Here is a 20,762-nt window from a genome sequence, read left to right as displayed (position 1 = left end):
AAAAACGTCTCCAAAGTGATGACATAGAATCATAGAAACAATAAAACAAACAATAATAAAGTAATAACCATAAAAACATTTTTAAAAAAAATTCCACATAATAAGCAATAAATAAGGAAAGCCCTGTCCCCCCTGGTTTTAAGTCTCGTTCTTGAGCTGGAGCTGGCCCTCAGACCTCAAATCACGCGCTGGAGTATAGATTTGAATGAGGTCCTCGATATACTGTGGGGCCAGTCCATTCAAAGCTTTAAAAAGGGTTAGGGTCAATAAAATCAATATGAAAATCAACAGGGAGCCAGTGTAAAGATGCGAGGACTGGGGTAATGTGTTCTTGCTTTATGGCCCCTCTTAAAAGTCGTGCTGTGGCGTTCTGGACCAACTGCAGGCAAGAGAGGGTTTTGTGGTATGTAAGTATGGTCGCTGAACGATGAATAGCAGTTATTACTATGTAACAAAAATTCAACATTTAAATATCTAAACTGTTAACTCACATTAAAAGTGTCTAAATTATTTGTTTTGTTTTTTATGTATTTATTTATTGATACAATATCAGGTAATGCTCTTCTGCCTTTACACTTACATTGCACACCCCCAAGCGGCTGCTCGCACACCACACTTTGGGCATCCCTGTACTCGAAGATCCAGCCTGGTAATGTTGTTTATTGTTTGGTTTCTGCGTGTGTGTGTTTTTTAGCTGGTGGCCTTAGACATTGACAGCTTTAAAGAAGAAGAAGTCAGCCCTGTCAAGCTGCAGAAGCACGTCAGGGAGCTCTCTGAGCAGCTGTACCGAAATGTAAGTTCAGGCAAACTTCTAACTACATCTGCTCTCTTGGGTTAATGTACTGTACAAGCCAAACATCCACATGTATGTTGCTCAGTACCTTATGTTTAGACAGCTGTGTATTCTATTAATGCATGTGCTTCCCATATGTGTCAACTGTAGGAGAACCCAAACCCCCACATGGCATTCCAGAAAGTGCCTCGGCCGTCAGAGGGATCCCACCTGCGGGTGCATCAGGTACCCTTCCCCCTGCTGGATGAAGAAAAGGTTGAGACGACACTAACAGAGGGTGTAGCAAAACACAGCAGCACACCTCCATCTTCACGACCTGAGAAGAAGTGTGTTGTACCTGCTGGACCACCTGTTGGTATGGCTAACCTTGGTCTTTGTTAATTTACCTGATAAGCTTACAGTTAGCTTTCTCTATTTAAAGAAAAGGCCGCATGAAATGTCACTCTGCTGGCTGCTTAGAGTTAATTCTTCTACACAGTGATAACTTCAACAAAACCTTACTTTCTGATTTGTGAAACTGTTATGATGTTGAGAGCAGCTGATCCTTCATTTGTACAGACTCCTGACCATTGGCTTGTATTGTATTGTCGGTCTCTTAGTGTCCATTATGGGAAAGAGTGGCTCTGTGTTTAACAGCGCTCGCAGGCTGGAAGTGGTGCGGAGCTGCATATCCTTCATCTTCGACAACAAGACCCTGGAGACTGAGAAGGTGATGCACAATGTCTTTCAACAGGGGAGCTCATTAACCTTCATACATGCTTGTTAGCTGGAGGAATCTGCCCTTTGTGCTGCACTCACCTAACGGACTGTTACAGATCTGTTGATGTCCTCACCATTCATCACGATAATATCCCCCAGCTGGTCCACAGAGAGCCAGACACAGAAATAGACGATCACACACTTTCTAAATTACTGTCGCCCTCTTTAAAAATGTTTCTGTTAACCTATTTTGTGTTGACTTTACAAAAAATCTGCTTTTACACAATGATGTCTGAAAGTGCTTTCCTTCACTGTGGCCTCCTGCTTGTGAGGTTTAAGATGAATTTTGTGCTGGATATTCATCCATGTGTTTAAAATGGGAAGGTTGCCAGATACTTTATGTATCCATCTGGCTTCATATATGAGTTATATAATCCAAGCATGCATCTCTGTGCAAATGTAAGTATGCATAGCTTGCATCCCTTAAGCCCCCCATGGGGCTGTAAATGCTGTGTTGCATGAATGGCAGGTAGAAGTTGGAAATCCAGCGTGGGTACATTGTGTTGCTATAAACACCGGTGAAGTGTTGATAACAACAACTCATTAATACTCTGAATGTATATATATTTTTTAAAGTCTCACATTTTTAATTTGTTGAACACTTACAAATCCCTGAGCAAACTTTGTTGTATAATCACTCACTTTACATAAAGGCATGCAATTTGTTTGTGCATCTTTCTCTCAAAAGACACTTCCTGCTGCACTGCGCGCACTAAAAGGAAAGGCAGCTCGGCAGTGTCTCACCGAAGAACTGAGTCTTCACGTCCAGCAGAATCGTGCCATCCTCGACCATCAGCAGTTTGACTACATTATTCGCATGATGAACTGTGCCCTCCAGGTAAGCCACAGAACAGATGTCAGGGACATTGTTGCTGCTCCAGCCTCCAATGCACTGATAGCAGACTAATGCTGTAATACTCCAAGCAGCCATTGGGGGGCACTGTACCTAGAAAGTCCATTATTTTTTAAAACTTCAACACCTTGACTTTGAAACATTCAGATAACTTATCAGTTGATCAAAACAATGAAAAAAGCACACATGTGAATTTTGTTTAAATCTTTGATTAAGTTAAAGTGAAAGAAAGACAAAACTACAACCCTCTACAGTCCATCTCTCACCCCACACAAAATGTAACACTCAGTTAAATTGCATCATGTGCTAGAAAGTGTGTCAAAGGTTAGCTGTATTCAAATGAAATCTTTTGTTTTTTTGTCTCAAATTATATAGGCTTACTTTTTCCACCACTACAAAGCGTTCTCTGACGCTCTTTATTAACTGTATTGTCTTTCTATGCTCCAAACAGGAATTTGAACTTCGTTGTTGTGGTCTGTATTTTTCACCACACTTTGAAAATGAATGGGAATCTTATTTCAAACATCTCTGTGCTACTCTTGTGGTAACAATAGAATATTATATGATGATTTTTGAAACATTAAAACTGTTTTTCTCAGTCATCAAACTGTGCTAAATGTTGGCAGATGCGTGTTGATAAATCCAGCCAAACAGCTTACAAGTGAAAACCGAGAACTTCAGCGAATGCGAACTTCATTTTTTCTTGGTTTAGTTCTGACAGCTGATGTCAAAGTAAACTCTACCTGTTGAATGAACTAAATATATAGTATCAAGTATTTTCCTCACTGGTGATTTTCAGCATTTCTTTTTTAAACATAGCCGTTGTAATGCTACAAACAATTATACAGCACCTTACATAAGTGCCTTGCCCCACTTTTCCATATGTAATCATATCATATGATTGTATGAAAATGGAATTTATTGGGGTTGTATGTAAAGTACTAATAAAATAGTTGCTAGTTTTTAAGATGGGGAGGAAAGAACATGAATTTCTATAATATTACAACATAATATTAAAAGCTTTAAGTGCTTTGCTATGAAACTCTTTAATTAAGGTCAGGTGCAGTCTGTTGCCTCAGGTTATCCTTAGCTTTTCACAGGTGTCTGCTGTTTTGGACTGTTCTTTTTACTAACACCCCGATAAAGCCATTTTAACTTTTATGTTCGATTATGAAACGTGAAAAAATAAAAGTCATTATCAGGTTAAGGTTTGACACCCATTTTCTTTTTACTTAGTCTTAAGTGTATCTTTGTCGGATATAGTGTGGTAGTCTGTCGTGAAAAAGTCCCCTCAAAGCTGCTTGTTTTTGTTTGTCAGGTAGTATGTCTGACTCCTCCTGATGCCCCCATTCCTCAACTACTCGTCAAAGCGCGTAACTAATGTGTTCTTGTAAAGCTCATAAAGAGTCAGTGAGGCTTCACTCAGCCAGAGCAGCCCAGTCTTTATTGGCAGTTCCTCATGTTTTACTGCCTAGAATCTGCATTTTACTGGGATTTTGATATTTTTAAGCTGTCTTCACAGCGCACGGCTTTCACAAAGTGACTTGAGATTCCAGTCATCACCCCCCCACTCCAAAATGATTGAGAGCCAATTAATCCCAACAAATGCCGGAGCCAAGAACAGGCACGGTTATTGGACGTGTCATTTGCTCCACATTTTTAACAGATCAATCACATTAACCAATGCAGTCTCTTCATTGCAAGGCTGCTGTTCCACAGAATTAATATTTATGGCTTTCCTGACAAAAAGATGCTCAAAAAAACCCAAAACAAAATGGTTTATTGCATAATTCCTAGCTTGACTGTCTGCATTTTAAGTAGCAAAGATTAACTTTGTTCTGTGTTGAAAGTACTTTGTACGTGACCTGCCTTAAGTAAAACAGCCAATAGTTTGCAGCATGTCTCATAAATATCACCATGTCTTATGCAACTCAAGACTTAAATTCCTTTTTTGTTATATTGCTGCAAAGCGGCACAGCCTGTGGAAATTCCAAATTTTTCATGTGGCTGGTTTTTACATCCTGATGTGTTACCTCTTAATTTTTATTTTATAGGTGAGTAAATTATTTATTTTCCTGTTGTTGTTGTTTCTGCATCACAAAACAGTTAAAGATACAGCAGATCTGAATTGTAGCATCATGAAGCAGCAGGATAATCTTGTATCGCTTGTGCTTGTCATGGAAATACATTTAGAAATGCATGAATTATCTGTGTTTATCTTCCGTTCCCAAAGACTAATTTGGCTCCTTTAATGTCCCTGGAATGTTCCTGAAAAGCCACACATGAAGGAGAAAGTAATATTACACAGATGGAGAAGCTATTTAATGCGCAAGGGCATTTCTGTTGACCACAAATGTGGATGATAAATATTCGGTCCTTTTTATTCTCGTGTTTTTCTCCCGATGGTTTGCTTTTAATTGTTTGTTGTTTGTAAATTTCTTCTCTTACCTCAGATTTGAAGCCAAACTTTGTCCCTGGCTTTTATTTTTCAGTTTTAGCTCAGCTGTGAGGCATTTGTATCAGATGGGCTGTGAAAGGAATAAAAATAGTACATTTCCACACTACAAATTAATTTCAAGCTCTGCAGACTGCCCTTTTTGTTAACGCCCAAAAAGATAATGCAGTGTGTGTGTGTGAGTGTGAATGGGCCTAACAAAGCTCAAGTGACATATCCAGTGAAAAATGTTGCTTGTTCTTTGTCAAGCGACAGCATGTTGCCTCATTAGAAATCCTGGCTCTTGAGTTGATGTAACACATTGATTTGAAATGACATCATCATTATGAGACAGATTTACAACACAAATCCTTTCACTGTCAAGTTGAGGTTAAGTGACAGTTTCTTTGTCTGGTTACAATCAGTGTTTTCTTTGAAAAGTTTGGAGGGGGTGCAGTATGTGATACAAAAGGTCAAAGCTTAGGACACAAGACTCAAGTGAGAGTGCTTTTTTACATTTTTCTGGAATAGATGTTCAAACATTCTTGAATGAGTGGATATAGCATTAAAGTGAGGAATTTTCCTCTTTCGACATCTGCTGTAATCCTTATCTGCACTGTTCCTCTGCCATGAATCAAACACTGTAACAACCCTCATTAGGGTATTATTTGAGTTAATTGCTTGTTCGTGTGTGTGTGTGTGTGTGTGTGTGTGTGTGTGTGTGTGTGTGTGTGTGTGTGTGTGTGTGTGTGTGTGTGTGTGTGTGTGTGTGTGTGTGTGTGTGTGTGTGTGTGTGTGTGTGTGTGTGTGTGTGTGTGTATACACTGGTTACTGCTCCAGATTTGAGAAGAACACGTTGCGCAAGCCATGTGGGGGAATGAGTCCTGCTGTGGATGTATCCTGGCATCCCAACCATTTCCTGTCAGATAGGATTATGAGCCCTCTGTGCTCGGCTCTCTCATGGCCCAGGGCCTCATCATGGTGCTAAAAAACACACTCTGAACGGCAGTTTACTGTGAGAGGGGATTAGGGCGGGAGAACTCTGGGAAGAGGCGACAGCGGCATGTAGTCCATGAGTTCCGCATGATCCGGAGCTTGACCGTCTGTCTGATGTGGATCAACATGCAGGAATACACGTTACACACAGATGTTGCTGGACAGGACGAGGCACTTAGTCTGACTGTTGTGTCTGAATCACAGACTGATGCATGTGTGCGCCAACCGAATCATTGCTCTTCCACCCCCCTTTGAAAATTTAGGCTCCTTGCTGTTCTATAATCATTTTAAACATCTGTTTTATCTGCGTATACATGACTTCATTACATTTTTACATGATTTACATCATGAATTAGTCTCTAGCTGTGAGAACATGGCCCCTGTCTGTCTCAGTGCCCTTGATGGACTTCCTTGCGTAACAGGGTCACTGGGAATCCACACTGGGTATCATTCCCATGTTCTGATAACTGTTTCTCTAGGATGTCGACCAGCATGGACAGGTAAACATCTGAGTTTATCAGATTTTTTGCTTACGCCATGGAATCTTTGTTTGTCATCTGGACAGCACAGTAGTCAGCCGCACAGCTTATTCCTCTTCCCATTATACAAGATGTTCAAGCCTCAATTAACAGTTGAAAGTATGTCAGTAGGCGCTAAAGTCTTGTAAAAGCATACCAGGAGTGTCAGTTCATCTAGCAGCTTTCCTGGAAAACGTATGCTTCTCTGGTACACACAGGAAGCTGCTGTTTGTTCACATCCTGTCATGTTTCTGTCACATGCTCTTGCTTCTTGTTTTTGCTCACTAGGTACGTGTCTGAGACAAAATAGCTGTGCTATTCATCATATCCATCATGACTCCTGTAGCTTTATCAGGAAGAAATGGTCAGACATGGTGTGAATAATTGGAGGAAAGGGAGACAGCAGGGTGTCCTCGCAAACAGCAGTGTGGGGATGCAAAAACAGCCTCCTGTCTTGTAAGACAGAATAAGCTGACATGTTCCCCCCATGGTGCACCATGTAGATCTGTTCAGCCATATAAAAGTGATAGACTCATAAAAAAAGACAACAGGTTTAAGGTTTCAGTTTTCGTTCTGTTTAATCAGAAACATGCTGTAAATCATCCTCATAAATATTCTTTTTTTATCTTCTCTGTCTGCCTGATGTAGAGATTTGTTGTGAGTAGTTAGTAAAGTTTAAGCAAACCTGAACTTATCATAGAAAATGACACAACAGCTTCTGGTTGGATCAGCTTGAGGCCCTGCTCTTGGTTTTATTTCTAAGTCGTTGATTTCAGCTTTCAGTTCAGCTTTCAGTTCAACAGAACTGATGTGCATCACTGAACTTGACTCTTTTTGTTTGAATAAGGCTACTTTGTTAATTATTCACTCATGAGTCTTCTGCCTGTGCATTTCCACTTGTTGTTCTGTGTTGACTGGGGGTCCATGAACTCCTGTGACCTGCAGCATTGTTAAGGATGCTGGTAAACAATGCTCTGGTGCCGCTCCAAGCTGGAACATTTTACCACAGCCCAAGTAAAAAAAACACTCAGGACAAGAAAAATAAAGCAGAAACTATGTTGATTAGTCCATGGGGGGTCGGGCTTTCATGTGTAGCTGTGGAACTTGTGTTTTACATTTTCTCCCCTCTGTACATTCTTGTCTGTGTTTTTTTTTTCTCTATCTAAGAATGGTGGTCACAAAGACCCAGTTACAGACCACTGTCAGAAAGTGAAGCATTTTCCCTTCTACCTCCCTCCAGAATTTAAGAACCTGATCATTTGTTGCATAGAGCAAAAAATTGGTGATTTTTGTGTGTTTGCAGTTTTACAAAACCTTGAAAGAGAAAAAAAGGTTCATTGTTTCTTTTATCTCTGTGTACAAATAGGCCATTTAGCTGCTGGTTCTGACCATTTAAGCAGCCATAAGGACCAGTGCTGTCATTTGTTAAAGGTCTTAAATCAAGCTTCCCCTGGCTGTTCTCATTTACAGAGTTCAACAATAAACCCCCACAAAAGCTTACTAGAGATAAGTACCAATTTCCTGCAAATGCACTACTTTTGAGTCCAACTTGTGTCCTTTTCTCTCAGTATCCTGTTCTCATCCTCTTCTCTGATCTGTACAAGGAAAGGTTTGTTTGGGCCCCTAAGTTCCCTTCTCTAAGCCTCTTGATGTACTGTTCATCATAATCGTGTTCCCTGCAAAACACCATAAAGCCTCGCCTCTTTGACTAGAAGCAGTCTCAAATAGCGATGCACTCTGGTGTAGTTTATAAAGGTCAAAGGCTGATTTAACAAGAAATAACTAAATAAATAAAATGAGAACATTATTTTCTTTTTTGGCACGTCACACCCTCCTGAGAAATTGTTTCAGTATTTTGTTGCCAATGTGACTGGATTTTATGCAACTTTGCTCACTGAGACATGTATGATAATGTAGTTCAAAAGTGGAAAACATAAAATCACTAATAACTGGAGAGTACTATGACTATTGTGTCAAGGCGAGCATTATATAAGAGTATTGGAAGCATATGTCTTGATAGTGAAGCAGGGCTCTGTGAGGGGTTTTGGCAGGCCAGTTTTTGAGCATTGCCCATGACAAATAACAGGAGAGTTTTTATGTAACGCAAGGTTATGTGTGTTGATGATGGATACTTTGTCCCCCACTGTTGTCATACATCACATCCCTGGTTAGCTAATTCACAGCAGAGCCTCAGTAATGATGAGACACATTGTTTTGTTTTGTGTCAGTGCCATTTTTAACCAACATCAGGAGAAATAGAGCATTAAGGTTCAAGGCCCCCCAACCTTCATGGTTATGACCTCTCTCTGTTGGAAAGTGTGCCCCTTTTGTTTAGGCTCCAGTGTTTAAATCTGTAACAGAGCTGTAACATATGAGATGCTGTGTCCTTCCCTGCTCTCATGTCTCCCCTGTTGTTTGACCCACAGGACTGTTCCAGCTCAGAGGAGTTCACAGTGGCTGCTGCACTGCTGCCCCTGTCAACAGCCTTTTACAGGGTAAGGAAATAAATTAAATGGTTGTATGATGTTACATCAGCTTTATGTTGCTGTTTTATTTCTTATTTCTATCATCATGCAAAAAAATCAGTGTTTGGTCAAATGTTCAAGGCAGTTTCCAATATGGTATACTGAAGCGTGTACTAATGTTTTAGACCAATGGGGCCCTTCAAGGTGAATGTTTTTTTTCCCTACTCCTCAGATGATCTTTAAAAACTCAGAAAACACCGTAATGGATGATGTAGGCTTGTCTACCTTTAAATTTATGTCCACTGCTAATTCTCAGTCTCAGTGCAACACCAAAAGTGTAGCTCTTGTGGGGTAATCCTGTTCTGTAGTGATCAGCACTGACGGTAAACAATCCAAAGGGTCCTGGACAGCCAAGGCTCATTTATACATGTGGTCTGACAGAAGACCTACTGAAGCTGTAAATGTTGGTTACCATCTAAATGAGTCAGAATAAACATTGCAACATAGTTTGTCACACCTGAGGAGTGGGGTGTGCCCCGCAGAGTCAGAGTACCCATGCTGACCCCTGTCCGACGCCAAAAGCAGCTAAGACTTGTCACTTGTTTGAATCCTGGCCCCGAGCATTTGTTGCACGCCATCCTCCGCTCTCTCCCCCACATTTCCTGTCTCTCTCAAGCTGTCCTATTTAACAAAATCACAAATGCCCCCAAAACTATTTTCCCATTTATCAAGTTACTAGAAATGGTACAAAACATTTTTTTATATGAAATAGTTACGGAGGAGGAGTAGAAGGGGAGATTTGACCCTTTACCTTTCTTTGTCGAAGCTCAGACCATGATGACTGCAAAGATTAGTATGTTCAAACAACAAAATGCTGCAGACAAGCCTTGTCTGCCATCTCGTTGGCTTGTTGCCAACAGGACGGACACAACTGTCCTCACAGGTTTTGTTTTTGAATGTCAGTGCCATCATCTGATGACTGGACCGGGACCTGGCCCACTCTCTGCCACCACATGACCCACACAGTTCTCATGCCATTGCCTGATGTAACTCTATCAGTGTAATTGATGGTTTTCTTGTTTGTCTCCATAACAAATATCAGGAAGTTGATGTATTATGTCAGTGTTTTTAGCTTAGTTCATGCTTGTTGAGCCATGCAAGAAGCGTTAACCACCACAAAGTCATCTATTTTTCATTACAGTTATACAACATTGGTTTGGTTTTGAGCTTTTCCGATTTGAAGTTTATAAATGACTTCTATTTGGCATTTAAAGAAGAATTGTATGAGAAAGAGGCTGATTTTTCCTTGTTACTCACAGATGATTAGCACTGTTGACATGCTGGAGCTCTGTCTCACCAGAAGAGTAGGAAGTCAAGTGAGGTCAGGGAGGAGAATCTGCCAAAAGGATTCTGTAATCTCTGGTTTATCTGCACAAGGATCATGCAATGAAAATGTGTGAAAAACAATGCTTGGTAATTGAGCACCACAGCAGCTGTCACCACGGGTGTTTATAGAGGGCCGCACATGATCCCGATGTCCCATTCATCACTCACTGTTGCATTTTTGGGGGGACATTTTTAAAAATTGGAGCATGACAAAATGCAGCTTTAGAAAAGCCATCATGAAGGGTGATGCCTTGATGTTGAGAAGAACAATATGTGCCACAGAACTGCAGTATACCCAACGTAATCAGGCTTGACAGCAGGCATTTGTTTTTATAAGAAAAATGCACCCCTGATCTTTCAGGAGCCCCTCACCACCCTCAGTCATTGCTGTTATGCAGCTTATGTAACAGACTGCTAGCGTGGGCTCACAAGCATTGCTAATATGTTACAGTAGCTTTGTATCCAACCAACAGCTGTGGGTATTTTTTTATGTAAATACCTTTTTCCTTGAATCTGACCAGATGAGTAGTTAAGGGCCTGTTTTCTGTTACCCCAAAGAAATTTGTGGAGTGTTTCTACACAGTACAGCCAGAATACACCTTGTGCATACAAAGAAAAACGGCTTAACTGGGTCTAAATATTATCAGTCTCATATGTATACAATCTGTGCATACTGAGAGCATGATAGTCCTGCTGTAAAAGTGACTTGATCGCGCTGCTGTAAATGATGCAAGGTGTCCTTTCTGTAAAGCAGACTCTTCTTGCAAGTGACAAAAAAAAAATCCACATTCTCTCAAGTCTGAAGGTTGTTTGTGCTATGAATCAAATCATTGACCCGCTCTCAAAACAGTTTCCTGCACTGACCCACTTAACTACGTGTTGACGTTAATCTTGAACCGGTCTTGTAAGCAGGAGCAGAAGAGGTTTCTGCATGTTGATTCCCAGCACACTTTCCTCTTCTGTACACGTTTTCAATGTTGATGAATGTGAAAGTTAAGTAGGTATTAATGTGTTGGGACTGTGTGATTATGTTGTAATCCACAGTGCATATTTTTCTCTAAATGCACAAGAGTTCATTAGAAATAAGTGGAAGTGTTCTCCTCTATTGCGTGCCAAACCTTGAATTAAAAAACAGTTTCTCTCCTCTGGCTCTGCACTTTAAATTTGGGGTCAAATTCCAGGAGTCAGACATAGGTCGTGTCCTCTGTTTGGTATTCTTGGCTACTCTGCTAAGCTCACTCTGTGTTCATGCTTACTGTTGTGCCATCCCAGTGGCCTTTAAGCCTCCTGGTCAGGGAACGTGGGAAGCTTCCTCATACTGCGATTTTCTGCTCCCAGATAAAGACAGACAATGTTTCATTTTATTGCTAACCATATGCTTACTCTGAGCAGCTCACGCTTCTGACCCACATTCTACATTTTTTCTTACTTTCCAGATTCTCACTTTCCCCTCAGTTTGACCCATCTGTATTTCCTCATGTTTCTCAAGCACACTTTGATAGGTGTGTGTTAATTTTTCAGACAGAGGGAAGGTTGAACTCAATTACACATTTTCCTCTGGCCTAGATCATGCACGGATGGTATCACTTGACCCATGAAGGTAAAGTTTATCAAAATGCCTGTCAACCCTTGTACAGTGGCCCTTTTGTTGAAGGTGAGGCGTCACTTTTTGTCTTGATTTGCAAATCTGAATACAAATCCTCTGGCATTCATTATCTGGTTCAGAGGAGATACGCAGGTGTCATTGACACCTTTGTTCAGGTGTTATTCTACCCTTTGCTGTCTGACATGAAATTTCTTTTTACGTATGAATGAATAACTGTCTCTGCCTGGAGACACAAAGGTTTTCTTCAGCTGCAAGTGAAAACCCAAACACAGATCCAGTTGACTTGCACAACGAGAACACTTGACTGTTTGCATTCCTTCAGCCATAGTTTACGCATGGGGGGGATTTGAAGCTCACTCTGCAAAACTGTTCACCACGTCCTTGTGAGGAAAATGACGTACTGGTTGACCCCTGTGTGTCTGAGAAATGGCCAACTCTTGAGTTATTGTATCTGTGTTTACTCTGTTTTGGAACATTTATGTTACTTGTACAACGTGTTTTTACACAGTTACAGCCTATGGATGCTGTGATGGATTTGTTTGTTAGTCTGCTTTTCGGCATGTTTTTCTCTGTTTGTTTTACACAACTAAACACTGTAAAAAAAAAAAATTGTCTACACTCAGAGTTTTTCATGCTTTTAGGATGAGACTACTACCCCTCACAGTGCACTGTCTCATGAAGAATCACAAAAATGCAGAGATCGATTGTGTACAGGTCAGGCGTGCAGTCCCACAAATGACTGGTCCAGAAATAATGACTATGTTTTTGTATCTACAATTCAGGAATGCCGTGAATTCTTCCAGAACGTAAATAATGTTGCTGCCCCAAGGCTGGTGACATATCAGATACAGCAGTCTCCACTTAGCGTCAGTTTACAAGTTTATGCTCTCTCACCAATTCCCCGTCTCTGAGAGGGACGTGTGGGATGCTGTATGGCCGCACAAACGATGTTTAGAGGCTGCATTCAATCATACTGTGAACCTTGGGATCATGTCCCAGAGTTCAAAACAAGATCCAGACCCTGATAGCCTCATTCCTTGAACCTGTACCCAGCGTTCTCCCCCTTGCTGTCTACGCTTGTGGTTTTTATTCTTGTTTTGTTTCCCTCATCTTCACCCCTGCATTCCTCCTCTTCAGCATGCTAATGGTGAGATGTGATAGTGATATACTCCCTTCTTCCCTTCATCTTCACTTCCTACTTTCCTTTCCTCTCCTCTTCCTCTCTTTCCTGGTCCTCCTCCTCCTCAACCATCTGCCGTGTGGAGGTCTGAAATTAAGAGGACATGACCTGGGTCAAAATGACCTGCACATATCTGACGAGGAAAAAAAACAGTCAGGCTGAGAATAGACAGAATAGAGAAACACACGCAGGACCCCTTCACAGGCATGCACACCCACACAACATCTGCAGAAACACACGTAACACACAAAGTATCAAAATAGTACAGCAGGGTGCACTTCTTCTTGGGCTTAAGTTTTCAGCTGTGGGCATGTTTTCTTTGTCGGTCCTTTGGTGAATTTGCTTTTGACACTATAACCTCACTTCAAAGCATTTCCAGTGGAAGCAAATTTGTTCTTGTCATTTGATTCAGTGGCCTCATTCCCATGTACTTGTGTATAGAGGTAGTTTATTCGTCTGTGTTTCTGGGAAAGAAGCTCATATCACGTGCCTGAGTTACACATCCTTAAACATCTGACTAATGGATAAAAAATGAACAGATTTAAAGTTTAATACTTAAGTATTATTTAAGACTTCAGGCTACGGTAGTGCCAGAGTTCCTCTGTACTAAAGATATTGTCTTGGTCAGGTGGCAGTGAAACCTTTTCTGTTCATTAGTGAAGAGTGACAGTTACATTTCTATATGTCTAAAACTATATGTACCTTACTACAGATGCATCAGGACTAGCGTGTATGTGGGCCAAGCAGACGTCACCTAAAAACCAAAATTGTTTCTTTACAAACACCTTTTGTATCAGTTGTGTAGTGAGTCATGAAAAATTTTTGTAATCCAATACTGGAGGAAAACACCTGGAGACTGCTTCAGCTTGTCTCTTAACATGATTGTTGTGTGTTTGTATTTCTGTTTTGTTTTATTCAAATTTTACAAACATTTTATAAAGGTTTGCTCAACTCTTCAGACATCTATCAGTTTGAGTTAAATTTTAACAAAGCAAAAATGTATCTGTGTTAGCACTAAATTGAATCAGAATCAAACTAACTCAGATGAATAAGCCCCCTGCATGTGTTCAGTGTTAATCCCTGAATGAGGCAGTCTGTCCTCACCGTTCTCTCCTTTCTTGGCGTGTGGCCCGTCACTCTGGAAACAGAGTTGTTTTAGTTTTGTCTGTTGTAATTAGAGTAATCCTTCAGTTTTCATCCCTTGAAGACAAACTGTGAAGTGATAATGGAAACCTTGGTATCGTGTCAGGCTCTGGGGAGTGAAATCAGAAGCTAATTGACAGGCTTAAGCTGTACATGTGGCCATCGTGTGCTTCTACTCAGACCTTGCTGTGTGGCGTGATATTGTCTTTCCAGCTTCACTCCGTTGTTTAAAATATTTTGTTTGGATCAGCATTAAGCCATGAGCTGAGGACTCTGCATTTCTTTCTGTTACTGTTTTCTGCAGGCGGCAGGTGCTTTACTCTTCAGCAGTAAAGAAAGAACAACTGTCTCTAAATACATCCAGACAAAGCAGGAAAGGGGTATGGTCTGCCGATGCATAAGAGGGATGTTAGTTGTTAAAAGATACAACTTTCAAAGAATGATTGATGACTCTTCAGACTCTGGGCTGTCTTTTTTTTTTCTTTTTTCATCTTTTTTTTTAAAACTTGTTTTGCTTTTCAACACATTGTTTATTTGTTTTTGAGGGAAATTCACAGCCACAGATACCCTATGAGAAACGAACCTTCATGAACTGAGACTGTTCCCAAATGGGGGCCAATGATAAGGCTTCAGTGACCAAAGCAGGAGAGACAAAATGTAATATCAGTGAAGGATATGCAGGAGGAGCTGTCATTGCTTGTTGCAACAAAAGTTAAATACATAGTTAGGGAAGATTGTCGTGGTATGACTTTTTAAACCTGATCTTTCAAACATAAAATTTTCCCTTTTGTTTCAGAAGTTAGAGGACTTGTCTGTTGTGGTTTTGTGTAAAATAATTAAACCCAAAGACTTTGATAAATATTCTAAACATGTATGTGTAATTTTCTTCTTATTTTACCAAATCTAGTCCAAGATTTCGTATTCCAGGAAACATTGAGATTTTCAAAAGAATTTCATGTGAAGATCTGTGGTTTTGATTAAAGTTTGGCTGCAGTGCATGTGTTTGTACTGACAGGTGTTGATGAGACGAGTGTAAAGTTTTGATAAAGTTCATCTGCCAGTCTGAAACCTCTTGTGTAGTCAGCACGTATGTTTTATTTAACTTCAGAAACATAGGGGGAAATGCCTTTCCATTGAAAATCTAAACTGTGAACAACAACACTGTTATTGTTGTTCTGCAGCGGACAATCCAGCATCTGGTTTCTATCTGTCGCTCAGGAGACGATATAAACTATCAGGGAAACACTTTTTTTCCTTGCTTGACTTCTGTGTATTTTTATTACTTTTTCTGACTTTCAGTAATCATATTTGATGTATGTAGGCCAATAAAAATTTGATTCCTTTTTTATCAAAAAGTTACATGAGTGGTGGTTGATGTCAGGGAAATGTTGGCACATCTATGTTATGTGCTTTTCTCTCCATTATCCTGCAACACACAGACGTTTCTGCTAAAAGACATTGTCAGCTGCTCAGTTACACTTTTCCACATGGTCCTCACTCTGGAAACTTTGCCTCCTCTTGCAGAAGTTGGCAGCAGGAGTGAACCAGTTTGCCTACACCTGCATTCAAGACCATCCCATCTGGACCAATCAGCAATTCTGGGAGGCCACTTTCTACAGTGAGGTCCAGGGCCAAATCCGAGCCCTTTATCTCAACACTCCAGAGGAGAAAGGAGGCATCACTGCCAGGCTAAAGGTAAGGTTGAAAAAAAACACCAGTAAGAGGAGGTATTGTGAACAATTTTTTGTACAGATTCGCACAATTTGTATTCACACTAGCTGAAGATACTCAACAAGGATTTCTGTTTTGGCTCTACACCTCTCTTTGGCTGCAAGCACAGCTTGTACGTCATGAGCTTTTAGTTGTTACTTGAAGAGTGAGATTGTGGATAAAAGACTTGGTTTCTTAGAAAGGCTGTACATACTCTTAAAATAGGAAAAAGAACTCTGAGGTAAAGTGCTTGAAGTTGAACTTCTGCTTCTTTGATCCTTGAGGACCAAGTTGAGGTTATTTGGGCATCTGATCAGGATGCCTGCGGTGAGGAGATCCGGTGGTAAACCCAAAACACAGTAGAGTCATAATTCAGTCTATCTGGCTTAAGACAAGTCTGCTACTGCAACCTGGCAAAAATAAATATCAGTTTTGTGTCTGTTTACTATCCTCATTATTTTTGAGGTATTGATATTTTCCCTTGCATTCAAATAAAAGATATCCAAACCTGTAAGTGGAAAATCTTTCGCTTATTGCCACTCTGCACGTCAACGTACATAACTGCATCCTTTGTGTAAAGTAAACAACATTCTGTCAAACTAACACTGCTTGTTGTGACCTCTTTAGGATGCATCCCCTGCGCCTGCAGCCATCAGGGATGAGGAGCACACTGCCATGGACCTGGCGGCAGAGCAGCTGCGTTTATGGCCCAGTCTGAGCAAAGAGAAGCAGCATGAGCTTGTAAAAAATGAAGAGAGCACTGTGTTCAGTCAGGCCATCCACTATGCCAGCCTCATGGTCTACCTGCTTGTTCCTTTGGACACCAGCAAGATCAGGCTGCTGCGCAACACACCCGTGGCTGACTGGGAGAGCGGCAGCAACAGCATTGTCACAAACAGGTCAGAAAGGCTGTTTCAACTATACCATTTTCATCCCTGTTACCTCCTCTCTGTTAGATAACAAAGCAGACAAGAACATACTGCTGTCTTGTTCTGTAATCGTAAGGTAAAACAATCTTCTGATGTGGAGGAAACCACAAGGCAAGGTTTCATAATTTGGGAGTTTGTGTACCTCTCTTAATAAGGTGATGAAAAGTATGTAGGTGGATGTGGCTTAACCTGTAGTCTACATGATACCTTCTTATTCAGCCAAATGGAACACGCTAACTCTCCTGTTTCCGGCCCACATCTGTCCTGTGGGCTTACACTGCTACTGAACAAAACAGAGTGAGCCTCATTTGCTTCTGTCAAAAGGTTGAAACCCTCGGGCTATCTTAAATCGAGCTACATTATGCTCACCCAAACTAAACAAAAAACTATTAGAGGTGATTTCCTGTGCTCTGCAGTAGGTGAACAATGGAAAAAAGAGAGAGATCCTCTGCTTTTGTCTTCTCTTAAAATAAAACCATGAATCCCAAAACTCTTTGTCAGGCTTTGAAACCAGAAAGCCAGAAGTAAACTTTGGTAATATTTAAAATTTGGTTGACTTTAATTGTGTATGAGACACTATCCTCAAGAACACAAAGTTACTATTTATTCTGTGTTGTTTGTATTTCTAATGACACAACAGAAATGCTGTGGCTAAGAATTGGTTTATGTGCATTTTTTTCCTTTTACTTTTGCAACAAACTCACTCAAAAAAGTGTATTTGGGCCTTGTTACTTAGTTTTTGTTTGTGTTTTTTTCTTTCCCACGGTGCATATGAAACTCTCCGCTTTCAGATCACATCTCTTCCCTCAACAAATATCCTCATATGTGTTTTGCAGCATTGCAGGTAGCGTTGCAGAAAGCTTTGACACAGAAAGTGGGTTTGAAGACTCAGAAAACAGTGACGTGGCCAACTCCGTGGTCAGGTTCGTTGCCCGCTTCATTGACAAGGTGTGCACAGAGAGCGGAGTAACCCAGGAGCACATCAAGAGCCTGCACAGCATGATCCCAGGTACTGCACTCGTGCGTGTTCATTCACAGTCTGCTGCTGTCCTAATTCCCTCTGAGTAACAGTTGGAGGTGTTTATTCTCAGCTCAGGCAAATGGCAAACAGAGGCCTCTGAGCTGATTAACTCCTGACATGTTAAATGGCCTTGAAATCTGTAAATACACACTGTAGTTGTGAGAACGTGCAGGAGCAGATGTGGTTCTTTGTTCTAGTCCTGGCTGTGAGTGTGTACATATATGAACTGACCCTAACCTGTTACCCACAGGCATAGTAGCAATGCAGATGGAGGCACTAGATGCAGTTCACAGGGAGAGCAGGAGGCTGCCTCCCATTCAGAAGGTGAGTGCTGCTCCCCACATGCCTGCAGGGGCTTCATCTGTTTCTACAATGCATACAATTATTAGGAGGGCAGGGTAAGACTGCTCTAAATCTAAACCAGTTCACCAAAAATTTAAGCAATCCAAGCAACAAATCTGGCTCCAGTGTCAGAATTTAGACATCCAAACCTCTTAACTATACGTCCTCCAGAACATGTAGAATGGCAGATGTCTTATTTTACAGTAAAACCTAACTCCTTTGGATGGATGCCACTCCACTGGTCAAAATAGAGATAAAATCTGAAATCAAGCTTTGATGAAAGTACAACCACAAAACACATTTGTACAAAAATGTACAAATGTCCCTGCCAATGTGCTGTTTTGGTACCCAGGACAATCTTAGCAGTGTAATGTATTGTGGAATTTCTCATTCCTGAAGTTTGAGAAGTGCTGTATGGAAAAAAACATCAAAATACTTTCACATACTTCATATGTAGCACCCAGTATAGCTGCACACATCCTGATATCCAGGTTTTCAAAGTGGACTTGTTTGCTGCTCGTGTGCAGAGGAGAAATCTAATCCAATATTTTACAGTTATCATCATCCTAGACCACTTGTTTTTTTGGACACAGCTGTGCTGTGCTCTTCCAGCTCTTATTAATTCCTCTTGGTAATACTCCTTAACACGTTCATACACAGACTAAAACCATGCCAGTGCTGCCTTTGGAGCAACCTGCAGACCATGGTGAGCAGTCTGAGCAGATTGTCTGCTGTGTTTTGGTGTCTAACTTCTCACACTATCATTTGCCGGACTAAGCTCCCATACTGGACAGCTAGCTGCAAGTAGCATGCCAAAAAAACACTTAAAAGTGTGTTAACAACACTGACCCTGGATTCCCGAGGAGTCGTAATCGTAGTGGTAATGGTAGCAATAACGTTTTGGAGTAAAACAGTGAATACATTTTAGGTGATGCTCTGAAACGAAGCTGAGCTCACAACAGTAATGAGGTGCAGAGGGACTCTCCTATATCTCGCTGTCCTTTCAAGGAAGAATTCAAGAAGTTTTTAAAATCTCCTGACCCGCGTTCAGCTCCCTCAGGTTGGCTGTGGCCTTAATGGGAAATGCTGTGAATGATCTAATGTCCCCCTTCGTTCATATTTGGGACAGTGGAACAAATGAGTATTTCTCCACTTATTTTGGAGTGCAGGCTGGCTTGTGAGAGTAAGATTTCAATCAATAGATAACATTAATTTAAAAAAACTTTTACTTTCAAGAGTACATTTTAGAATAGTCCAAAGTGATGAGTACATATTTCCATATTGTAAATACATATTTCATATTGTTGTTTCCCATAAGAGGCAGTAACTCCATAAGGAGAGCAGGATGAAAGAAAGTAGTACCCCTTTACCTCAAGCCTTCAACTTTTAGCTTTCTTTCACTTATTTGTCATCTTTTCAGTTGATTTTATTGTTTGTTCTTTCAGCTCTGGAATCAAGTATTTTGATCCAACATATGTCTTGTACTTGTGCCAGAAATGCAAAAAGGGTTAAGGGTGAACTTTTCTGACTTATAAATGTTGCTTTTTTTTAAAAAGTCTTATCACGGTGTAAATGCATCGGTGTATTATCTGTACACAAAGTGAAAAACATCTCATTCACTTCCACAAATTGCTTTGACACAGCAGTTTTTACCTGAAAAACAGATTGAGAGTTTGACTTGGAGGAGTGGAGTGATGAATTTGTCTGCAGAGAGTACAAGCTTGTTTTTGTTGGCGCGTTTATTTTGTAAGAATGCTAGCTTGTGCTTAGTGTGCTTACAAGATGTGTATTTTAGATGATGACGTGCATGTTGAGCTTAAATATGTCAGGTTAAGAACACGTGGTGCTGTGTTTTTTTGACTTTATTATGATGAATTGATTTCCTGTCTTTTAAAAATCAGATTCACTGACGCAAATGTTTTTTTCCCTCCTGCATCAGCCGAAGATTCTGCGTCCAGCGCTACTTCCTGGAGAGGAGTTGGTGTCCGAGGGGTTGCGGGTTCTTCTAGACCCTGATGGCAGAGAGGAGGCCATTGGGGGTCTCTTAGGGGGGCCACACATCCTGCCTGCAGAGGGAGCACTGTTTCTCACCACATACCGCATCATTTTTAAAGGGATCCCCCATGATGCACTGGGTAAGTTCTTTGCAGCAATTACAGTTCCTCACATTTTTAGTGCCTCGGAAATTTGTTGTTTTCATTAATAACTTTTAATGTGAACAACTTGGATGCAATATTTTTAGATATATTACATCTTAAGCAATAATCTGAGTGGGACTGATGTTTAACCCTGCTTGTGTGTAGTGGGGGAGCAGGCAGTCATCAGAGCGTTTCCAGTGTCCACACTGACCAAAGAGAAGAAGATCAGCATCCAGAACCAGCTGCAGCAGAACATGCAGGAGGGCCTGCAGCTCCGCTCTGCATCATTTCAGGTATACAAACACAAACCATACCAAGCTTAGATTGGACTCAAGTCACCAGAAAGTGTAACAGAAAAGATCCGACTGTGTCTGTTGTGTCCTTTTTGACATTTTAGCGGCTCTGGTAACTTTCAGCCCTGATCTTAAAACCACCAGTCCAGCTAATCCCTCTATCTCCTATTAAATTATACAACCCTGACTCTAGGAT

The 20,762-nt window shown here is 40.8% G+C and overlaps 1 protein-coding gene across 4 annotated transcripts in view; it reads left to right on the top strand.

Moving 5' to 3' along the window:
- The window catches only part of sbf2 (SET binding factor 2), a 92,701-nt gene that overhangs the window by 50,925 nt on the left and 21,014 nt on the right, over window positions 1-20,762 (top strand). For all 4 annotated transcript variants that reach the window (XM_074665869.1, XM_074665868.1, XM_074665867.1 and 1 more), the window contains exons 13-23: window positions 695-793; window positions 944-1,148; window positions 1,393-1,502; window positions 2,241-2,390; window positions 8,780-8,848; window positions 15,658-15,828; window positions 16,471-16,742; window positions 17,609-17,781; window positions 18,044-18,117; window positions 20,075-20,270; window positions 20,439-20,566. In XM_074665869.1, the coding sequence (XP_074521970.1) occupies window positions 695-793; window positions 944-1,148; window positions 1,393-1,502; window positions 2,241-2,390; window positions 8,780-8,848; window positions 15,658-15,828; window positions 16,471-16,742; window positions 17,609-17,781; window positions 18,044-18,117; window positions 20,075-20,270; window positions 20,439-20,566 (1,647 nt within the window). The remainder of the gene's footprint in view (window positions 1-694; window positions 794-943; window positions 1,149-1,392; window positions 1,503-2,240; window positions 2,391-8,779; window positions 8,849-15,657; window positions 15,829-16,470; window positions 16,743-17,608; window positions 17,782-18,043; window positions 18,118-20,074; window positions 20,271-20,438; window positions 20,567-20,762) is intronic.

Source organism: Halichoeres trimaculatus, unplaced genomic scaffold (genome assembly GCF_033239565.1).
Source record: "Halichoeres trimaculatus isolate MK-OKI-2021-1 unplaced genomic scaffold, fHalTri1.1 fHalTri1_scaffold_3, whole genome shotgun sequence".
NCBI lineage: Eukaryota > Metazoa > Chordata > Actinopteri > Labriformes > Labridae > Halichoeres > Halichoeres trimaculatus.
Note: the sequence above shows the minus strand (reverse complement) of the source record. Positions and strands in the feature narration are given on the sequence as shown.